Source organism: Suncus etruscus, chromosome 12, assembly GCF_024139225.1.
Source record: "Suncus etruscus isolate mSunEtr1 chromosome 12, mSunEtr1.pri.cur, whole genome shotgun sequence".
NCBI classification, from domain to species: Eukaryota; Metazoa; Chordata; class Mammalia; order Eulipotyphla; family Soricidae; genus Suncus; species Suncus etruscus.
Window position 1 is genome coordinate 18,753,798 of NC_064859.1, and position 10,257 is coordinate 18,764,054.

At 48.8% G+C, this 10,257-nt stretch overlaps 1 protein-coding gene across 1 annotated transcript in view; it reads left to right on the plus strand.

The window, feature by feature from the left end:
* Window positions 1-9,344, plus strand: part of SPTBN1 (spectrin beta, non-erythrocytic 1) — a 120,762-nt gene extending 111,418 nt beyond the window's left edge. The window contains exons 32-35 of the mRNA XM_049784810.1: window positions 4,203-4,441; window positions 6,073-6,246; window positions 7,386-7,428; window positions 7,976-9,344. Coding sequence (XP_049640767.1) covers window positions 4,203-4,441; window positions 6,073-6,246; window positions 7,386-7,428; window positions 7,976-8,194 — 675 coding nt within the window. The 3' untranslated portion in view covers window positions 8,195-9,344. The remainder of the gene's footprint in view (window positions 1-4,202; window positions 4,442-6,072; window positions 6,247-7,385; window positions 7,429-7,975) is intronic.
* Window positions 9,345-10,257: the final 913 nt, after the last annotated feature.

Consider the following 10,257-nt stretch of genomic DNA (forward strand, 5'->3'; position numbering starts at 1 on the left):
TAGTTACCGCTCTCAGACCTACCAAGACTACAAACACTTTAATAGCAGACGGACAGCCAGTGAACAGCCCTGGTCTGGACTGTGACGGTCACACAGACCCTGTCGGTTTGACCTCTTGGCATCCCCTGACTCACGTGTTTAAATTCTCCATAATGCAAAGCCTTCCCGGTTTCATATTTGTGTTTAAATCATGTTTATGCGAGTCTTTGAACTGATGGATGGTCCGTTGCCTTAAGCAACATACTTATTTTTGTTAATTCACTGTGAGCTTTTTACTTTATTAAGATGTTACCGCGAGAACCTTACATGATAATTGAGATTTAATGCGATTACAGCACAATGAAGAAGAGAACTAGAGTCTGACAGGTACGATATGTGCAGTTTTACTAACAGGGTACAGCCTCCACGTACCTGCACTTGTGCCCAGCGGCCCTGTGACTAGGCAGACTGGGTGCTTTGGAGACTATGATCCAAGCTTCATAGTCCAGAGCTCTGGAAACATTCCATGCACCATGATGCATTCTTTCTCTCTCTCTCTCTCTTTTTTTTTTTTTTTTGGTGAGTTTTTTTTAAAAGGATGTTTGATTGACTTGGGAAAACTGTTGTAATTAGGGGCGCAGAGTCTCAGATGTTGTGAGTCCCTCGCACTATTTACTGGCATTTTACAAAGCAGTGCAGCCCCTCTCCTCTCGGCCAAGTCCTGAGTACAGAGGTCCCCTGTGTGGCTGAGCAGTTCAGCCAGCCACAAGGACTCAGGACAGGGGCGGCTGGCTGGTGCTCGCTGAAGTTAGCCTGGCAGGCTTCAGACCTGCCTGTGCCATTGATGATTTCAAGGTACCAGACAGACAGAGAGAACTTGAGCTGGTACTCATGGGACCCCATCCAAGCCAGGCACACTTTCATCTTCTTTTGGCCTCAGAAGTAATTTTAGTGTCTCTGCCCAGAGACCGTTGTATGTCTCATATCTTCCAATCCATGTTTGATTCTCTCAGATTGTGTGTGGGATCCTTTAGTGAAGAGGGGGCCTTCCTTGGGAATGGTGTTTATCTGACCAGCCAGGATCGGAAATGGCTTAACCACAAACCCCATTCCTTAGGAATTAGAAGCCAATTAAAGAGGTGTGTTCCTACTACCAATAAAGATAGACAGATCGAAACCAAATCCTTCCCAGGCCCCAGTGAGACAGTCACGTGCTCATTTGCCATATGTAGATGGTAGTGGCACCAGAAACCAGTGTTGCTATGTGTCCCCATGAGTTAAGTCTCATTTGTCTTCTCATTTCATGATGCATGTCTTTTTTTTTTCTCTTTTGTCAGGATAACATCATATAGCATCTTGTTTGTTATTTCTCATTTCTATGTACATATCTATCTACCAGTGCTTGTAGATGGATATCTAGATAGATGCCAAGCTTCGTCTGCCACGGGGTAGTGTGCAGCCAGTTGGGTCTCTGCATTAGAACACTGCATTTGCGAGAAAGAACAAAAATACTGCTTCGCCATGGTCTTTAGGGAGCCCCTCTTATGCTTTTCTGGCTCCAAATTATGTTTGTCTTTGAATTATATATATGTGATGCTTCTGTGTATATTTATATGTACATATATATATATATATATATATATACACACACATATTGAAATGTTTTTAAACATCATCAGGGCCAATACTCAATTTTATGCTTTTTTAATATATTAAAAGATAAAAAAAAAAAAGTGAACCATGTAAGCACAGAGAGAAGTGCAATGCTATTCACAACATTTGTTCTAAAGACTATTTTTAGTTTTTTTTTTTTCTTTAATTAGAACTTGCCAGAACAACTTTTTAATTGGACTGTATGGGAAGTAAAAGCCTATTAGTTCTTTTGAGCCATGGTGCAGAGACTCAAGTTCATGAACTTGAAAAAGAGTTGCTTCATGCACTTGGGAAGCCCACCGGGCATCTCTTATGCTACTAGTCATCACGCTGCATTGTTTCACCCCGGACTTCAGTGTCCAGGGGTGGTAGCCAGCCAGCCACTAAGGCACTAATCGCTTCAGAGTAGCTGCGGGGGTGGGGGCTGGGCGGGACACCGGGGACCCACCATTTGGTCACTGCATATGATTTGCTTCTGATGTTTGTCTCTCGCTGTGTGTGGCCTGTTGGTTTGCTCAAATCACATGTCCATTAAAATTCATTTTTGTGTCCCTTTTATTTTCCTTGTTTTCTTGGTTTAGTGATTCATTTGCATCAACATTAATTATCTCTGCATTCTGGTTTGGGGTTTTTCTCTTTCCTTCTAACTCTAAACAGAAAAAAAAATTTTTGCTGCAGAATTTCTCCCATAAGTAAGAGACTTCACATTTCCCTTTCTCAGCCCCGTGGAGTGCAGTATCTTCCCAACTGTGACTGAACAGTTGTTCAAGCCACCTTCCCCAGCACTTGGCTGGCCATACCTGCAGCACTAATTTTTTTTTGACCTGGTTTCTGTACACACTAACTTTGTGCCTCCCCGGATTCACACCCTCCAGATCAAACTCACACTTCAGAAGGCTCCTGAAATCGCACACAAAAACAGATTTGTCAACTTTGAAGTCCACATTTTATTTTAATTTTGGGGTGGTTTTTTGGGGTTATTTTGTTTGGGGGGTGTGGGGTTTTTTTCTGATATTTTTTTCTCCTATAACTGTGTATTTAAAGTGAAAGGAAAGGAATATTTGAATAGCTTTTTGCTCATCAGCAAATCCCTTCTGGCTGCTCCCTTGAGGACAAGTGACAAGTGAAACAACACGCATCCCCGTGCCCTCGTTCCTTTCTGCCCTAAGATTTCATTCCCACACTAGCGTGTGGGTGCAGGGCACCCCTGGATTTCAGAGCCTCTTGTGAACCCCAAGACAAATGCTGATGGGTTCTGGATAGATCACATCAACTTGTGCTTCCCATCCAGCCGGTTTAGCTAAGATAGCAATGAGAGACCCACGTGCTGAGAGTTGACATTTCTGAGTGTCCCCACAGGGCTGGCCTTCTGCCTGCTGTCCTTGAGGGCATTGCTCCTAATCGTGTCACTTGGGTTCTGGGCAGCAGCATTGGGAATGCCCCTAATGAACATACCTCTGACACACCTATGTGTGTGTCTGTGTCCCAGGGGGCAGGTGGTCGGTAACCCACTAAAGCACCAGTCCCTGCCCAGCTTTCGTAACTCGCTAATCCCGCACCCTGGATGCACCAGCCAGGGGCAACTCGGGGTCTTGGGGGGGTTGTTAAGGGTCCGCAGACAGGCAGGCAGGCCAGGCCAAGACCTCACTGCTTTTCCGAAGCCGGAAAGCCCTGAGGGTTTCCCTTAAATGAGCTTGGGAAGGAGCAGCTCCCGAAGACGCCTCCATCGCGAAGGGCCAGAGTGCGGGAAGCCTGGCCGTGACGGACGCACGCGCCGGGGAAGGCCCTGGCTGTGTCCGGGGGTAAATAGCCGTGTGCTGTTGAGTGACTGTGACTGGCTTCTCCAGCTCCTTTAACCAAACTACAACTCACGATGCCACTGGGCAGATGTGGTTCCACGTGGTGTCTGTTGACTTGCCTCGTTTCTTTCCGGCTCTTAAAGTTCCCAAGTCTAACTGGGGTGGTGATGTGATGCATGATTGCCGCCCTAATTCCTGCATGTGTTTATGATGAGGTGTCGGGTGGGGGGAGGCAGGAAGAGCCAGAGAGAATCTTCTGGAAGCCAATGGTCCTGCTGTGGCCTCCATTGGGGGAATGCTGTGTTGCTCTGATGGAACTGTCTGTGGGTCTCTGTGAATGCCTTTCGCTTGCCCTTCCCGCCCTCCCGGGGGCGCTCTGGGGTGTCCAGTGGCTGCTGTATAACACTCATTCTCCGATTTGGTATGTGTCATTGTCCCCGTGTCCTTCCGTTCCAAAGTCACCGTCTGAGGAAATGACCCGAGTTCCACTCGAGCAAATGGAGCGGTCAGAGGACCAGAGTGCAGTAAAACTCAGACTGGCCTTTTGCTTTTCTTGTTTCCCAGTACATGGGTGGGCATTAATCCGTCCTCTCTCCCTTCTAATGTCCCGGGGTGCCCCGCTGGCTTTGTGGGGTGTGCAACGGTTTTACTGTACTGCCTCGATCCGTGCCGGCTTTTATACGCAGCCACTAGTGCGAGTCAGAGCGTATGTGGCCGCCCTGAGCTGCCTGCAGGACCCTGACCCGCTCTCTGCTTCTCCACTGTCCCTAGATGGCAGAAAAGGGGGACACAAGCGACTTGGTCAACGGCGCCACGGAGCAGAGGACCAGTTCCAAGGAGTCCAGTCCCATCCCTTCGCCCACGTCCGATCGCAAAGCCAAGACTGGTCTCCCGACTCAGGGTGCCGCCACGCTGCCGGCCCGGACACAGGAGGCGCCTTCAGCCCAGATGGAAGGTTTCCTGAACCGCAAGCACGAGTGGGAGGCCCACAACAAGAAGGCTTCGAGCAGGTGGGCTGAGGGGTCATGTGCTCAGAGGGCCCTTTCTGGGTGCTCAGGGCCATGTAGGCTGGCACAGTTGTGCAGGTAGTATCGGAAACAGAACTAGCCACTCAGTGTCTTGATGCCAATCAGTATGGTGGCTCTTCTGCACCCTGGGGGAAAGGGCACCTTTATTTGAGCTGCTCAAAGGTGGCAAAAGTACTAAAGGTTCTGGCCCTGGTGAGCAGCCGACCCAAGAGGGAGGAAGCCAAGGCCGCAAGCACTAGTACTGACATGCGCACGTTCATGGGTCAGCTTAGACGCACAGAGCTGCTCAAAGGTGGCAAAAGTACTAAAGGTTGGGGCCGGGAAGGTGGTGCTAGAGGTAAGGTGTCTGCCTTACAAGCGCTAGCCAAGGAACGAACCGCGGTTCGATCCCCCGGCGTCCCATATGGTCCCCCCAAGCCAGGGGCGATTTCTGAGCACATAGCCAGGAGTAACCCCTGAGCGTCAAACGGGTGTGGCCCAAAAACCAAAAAAAAAAAAAAAAAAAGTACTAAAGGTTCTGGCCCTGGTGAGCAGCCGACCCAAGAGGGAGGAAGCCAAGGCCGCAAGCACTAGTATTGACATGCGCACGTTCATGGGTCAGCTTAGATGCACAGCACTAGCCTGGCATGTGTTTGGTCCCTGCCATCAGAACAGAACAAAGCAAAAAGCTCCAGGGGCTGGAGCAAAATAGCACAGTGCTAGGGCATTTGCCTTGCATTTGGCCAACCTGGGTTCAATTTCCAGAATCTCATATGGTCCTCCAAGCTTGCCAGGAGTGATTTTTGAGCACAGACCCAAGAGTAACCCCTGAGGCCCTCCAGGTGTGAACAAAAAATAAATAAATAAATAAATAAATAAATATATATATATATATATATATATATATATATATATATATATATAAACTTCATTTTTTTGCTTTGGGTTGGGAAAAGGTGCTCAGCACATTGTAGCACTACGGGGGGGGGGCACAGGGTTCTGTTCCATCCATTCACTGCAGGGACCCCCCCAAACCTGGGTCTAGGAGTACCTGTACCCAGGCACTGCCAGTGGGGCCCAGAAGCAAAACTAGGTATGTTCCCCCTATCTTTGTTTCCACCAGAGAACACTCTGGTGAGAAATTTCTTTTTTTTTTTTTTTTTTGTGGTTTTTGGGTCACACCCGCAGTGCTCAGGGGTTATTCCTGGCTCCAGGCTCAGAAATTGCTCCTGGCAGGCACGGGAGGACCATATATGGGACGCCGGGATTCGAACCGATGACCTCCTGCATGAGAGGCAAACGCCTTACCTCCATGCTATCTCTCCGGCCCCTGGTGAGAAATTTCTAAAATGTGTTTATTGACATTGACTCAGCAGAGGGGGCACCGTGTTCCCCCCCCCAAAAAAATTTAGAGACAGAGAAGTCATCTTCAGACCTGCCCTATGTCCTGAGTCCTGGGGTCCACAGAGGAAGCTCTCATCATCAGGAAGATGTGCCAAGAGCAGAGCATAGCCTCCCACGGGGTGCGATTATCTTCCGTGCTGCTGGAAGAGCATTTCTAGGCCCAGGAGAGTCTCAGTTCTGTAAAGGCCCATGTGATATGTGCCTTAATGAATCGTCTTTGTACTGTACAGGTCCTGGCATAATGTCTACTGTGTCATCAACAACCAAGAAATGGGTTTCTACAAAGATGCCAAGACGGCTGCCTCAGGGATCCCCTACCACAGCGAGGTCCCCGTGAGCCTACGGGACGCTGTCTGCGAGGTGGCACTTGATTACAAGAAGAAGAAACATGTCTTCAAGCTGAGGTGAGCCTGCCCCTGGGTGCCGTGTGTTTCTTCACCCTGAACTTGCTCTCCTTAGAGACCATCCCTAGTCACTTTCTCGAAGTAGTTTAACAAAGAACACAATGAGATACTGGAGAGGGGAGGGCACTGGCCTTGAACATGGCAGACCCGGGTTCAATCCCTGGCATCCCAAAGGGCCTCACAAGCACTGCCAGAAGTGATTCCTAAGTACATAGTCAGGAGTAACCTCTGAGCACCATCAAGTGTGGTCCCACAACAAAAACAGCAACAGACAAACAGGCCAGTTTGTCTGGCATTGGGTTTGGGCTTGGTGCCTTGCTGCTGGTTTTTCTGCATGATGATGACCCGGCTGAGCATGAAAAAGGAGGACTCTTCAGCTCTGTCCCTGGATCTTCTGTCCCTAAAATGAGCTCAGCAGCTCAATCCAAAGGTCTGCACCATACACTCGCTGTGCACTAGTCGGTCCTGCTGACTCTGGCCGTGCAGAGCAGCAGCCGTTCACCTTCTCTAGACACGCAGGGATGATACTTGTGGCCAGGAGGTCATTTAGCCTTAGTGGAGCCGTGCAAAGCTTTGGTGACCCAAAGGTAGTGCTTCACCTTGGGGACCAGCCACGCACAGTGGAGGAGAGTGCAGGGAGGTGCGAGCTAGTGTGCTGGGCAGGTGGGCATTGGGCATGGCCTCATCTGACAGCCCTCTTGTGTGTGTGCATGTGTACATGGGTGTCTACAGGTGTCTCTGTGTGTGTCTGTGCATCTGTGAGTCTGTGTGTGTCTGTTTATATCTGTGTGTGTGTGTGTGTGTGTGTGTGTGTGTGTGTGTGTGTGTGTGTGTGTGTGTGTGTGTGTGTGTGTGTGTGTGTTCTGTGTATGTGTTCTTCATCTCTGGTACCTTCTCTTGCTCACAGCCCTGAGTGGGCCTCACAATCTCTGGTGATGTGTCTATGACTGGCTGTGATCCTTGGGTGGAGCTGAGGCTCAGGGTGTCTGGGCCAATAGCAGTGACCCAGCCCCTAGGCCCGCAGCCCCAATAGGAGTGTTTCCGCTGAGGCGCCAAGAGCTAGTGCTGCCCCACGGAGCTGCCCTTGGCAGCTGTTTGCCCTCACATCCAAGGCTCCTGACTCTCTCCCTCCTTTGCAGACTGAGCGACGGCAATGAGTACCTCTTCCAAGCCAAAGATGAGGTGAGTCCCGCCGCTGATGGTCACTCCTTCCTGGGCAGGGCAATGCTGACCACCATGGCCTGGTCTCCTCACTAACCCCTGGAGGGCCCTGGGTTCTCCTGTACCTCAGGAGTGTGGGTGTGTTCGCATTTCCCCAGCCCTGGCAAGACAGCACATTTGGGTTCATGTCGTCCAGTAAGAAAGATGCCCCGGGCCGGTACATCCCTACTGACCTGCCCTCTCATTCTCTGGCCCACTTGAAGGAAGAGAGGAGGAGAAGGAAGGTGAACAGGTAGCACCTGTGGGACCTTCAGAAGGTCCCTGTGCCACAGCTGTCAGGCACTGAGGCAGCCAGCATCAACCTGTAGGTGGAGCCAGATATGAGGCTGTTCTTCCTCCCATGCACAGCTGACTGAGGCTGCTCTCAGGGGTGTCTCTGACACTCAGGGATGACTCTGGCCGCGGGTGTCTTTGGCCCTCAGGGGGATGTCAGGGGCATCTCTGACCCTCCTTGGTCTGCTGCCACCCTCCGAGGTTAGACTAATCCCCCTCTCCACCATCTCCTCAGGAGGAAATGAACACTTGGATCCAGGCCATCTCCTCCGCCATCTCCTCCGACAAGCAGGAGGTGTCCGCCAGCACCCAGAGCACGCCGGCATCCAGCCGGGCACAGACCTTGCCCACCAGCGTCGTCACCATCACCAGCGAGTCCAGTCCCGGCAAGCGGGAGAAGGACAAAGAAAAGGACAAAGAGAAACGATTCAGCCTATTTGGCAAAAAGAAATGAACTCCTTCCTCTCGCCCTGCCTTTCTCATTCCTCTCCGTGAATTTCCAGCATGCAAGCTCAGAACAACACATCACTTACTCTGTGCCTAATGTTCCTCCATGTGTTTGGGGTTGGTTTGGGGTTTTTTTGGGTTTTGTTTTGTTTTTGGGTTTGTTTTTTGTAATTTATAGAGCATTTGGGGGGGAGGGGTTGGGGAAAATACACCTAAAGAAAAACAAAACAAAAACACTTTATCTCCAAGTTACAAAAGTTTGAGGTGCAGAGGGAAGACCCAATTTTTTTTTAATGAAATTCTATATAGATTAGCTCTCACTATTTAAACAGTTCCTCAATTTTGTGAGGCTGTGTTGGGAATGACCCGCCTCTCGTGCTGTTGGTACGCCTAGCAGCGGTGCTTAGTCAATACTCCTTGCTCCTCAGACAGACGTGCCGTCTCCGGCACCACATCCTTCCATGTACTTCCGGAGGTCTCCTGGGGGGTCCTGGCTACACAAGGGGTCTGACCTTGGCTCAGCAGACCCCGAGTCCTGATCACGCTGCAACCAGAGTGCAGCTCCACATTAACTACTCTACAAACCAAACCGTTTGTATCCAGCCTCACGTACTAACCCATGACATGCAGCTTTTCTGCATCACTGGTGACAACGGTTAAGAATGTCAGTATACCCGAAGGCATAGAAAACTGTTTTAAAGATTCTGTAATTTCAACTCTTTCTTTTTTTTTTTTTCTGAAATACATTATATTGTATGTTTGAGATAATTCTAGTACAAAGTATAATAAAACTAGATGTATAATAAACCCTTTAAATCATTGGTAAGTGTACAAGTGGAACCGAAGCATTTACTGGACAAAGTCATGTTACTCTAATGGTTACTTGCTCGTGCGTTACCACACTGTGTTATAATTTGCTTCATTACCTGCTCTCGGAGACATAGTGTGTATTTCTCTGTCACTGTAATGATTGTAATGACCGATTTTCATCTTACTGCACAATCAGAATGACCTTGATAGGAATGAGCTCGAAGCTGGGCCTGAAGAAGGAGGTGGTCGACCGCCCAGGCTTGGTGCTCTATTGTTTGACCTGTACCTCTTGACTTTGGCCCTATCCGTTAAAATATATGCTATGTCATTAAATGCTTTTAAATCTAGCGACTGGAGAATTGGTGTTTTTCCTCTCTGCATGCCTGCCATGGGGGTGGGAGGGAGCAAAACAAATAAGCAAACAGGGAAACGTTAGGTAGAGAGTGCATCTGGATTCCTCTTTGGCATTTTTGTTCCTGTCTGGCACACCCATTTTGAAAACTCCGGCAAACAGTAAAATGGAATGTGCTACAGCTACCTGTAAGTGTTTATCTTCTCATTAGGAAATGTTATCAGCTGGTCCAACCTAAACACACAACAGGCTTGATCAACTTTTTCTGTGCAAGACCAGACTTTCTGTCTCTGTTGGTCTTGGGTCTCTCCTCCTGCAGGCCTGAATGCTGTTGTGGCCTGCAGAGAAGATATTGTCTGTCTGTGAACATTGATGCAACACGTAAGACTTTATTTACCAAAAAACTTGGAATCTAGTGGTTTTCATATGCCAAAATATTATTCCTTTGATTTCTTAATGTAACATTAATTTTTAAAGTGTCAAATCTAGTTGTTTTAGTATAAAATCTATTTTTACTCCATAGTTCAAAACATTTGTCCATTGCAGGTCAGAGTGAAATCTTGTGGCTTCAAATCTCCCTGTAACTTCTTTTTTTGTTGTTTTGTTTTGTGGCCACACCCAGTGACGCTCCAGGATTACTCCTGGCTATGTGCTTAGAAATCACTCCCGGCTTGGGGGACCATATGGAACGCGGGGGAATCAAACTGAGGTCGTCCTAGGCTAGCGTGTACCACTCTGGCCTCTTCTCCCTGTTACTTCTAAGAAAATTATCCTTTAGAAATTAAAGGTGAGAGGGCTAGAGAGAAAGCACAGTGGTAGGGCGTTTGCTTTGCAAGTGGCCAACCCAGGAACAACTGTGGTTTGAATCTCGGCATCCCATATGGTCCCCCATGCCTGCCAGGAGCGAT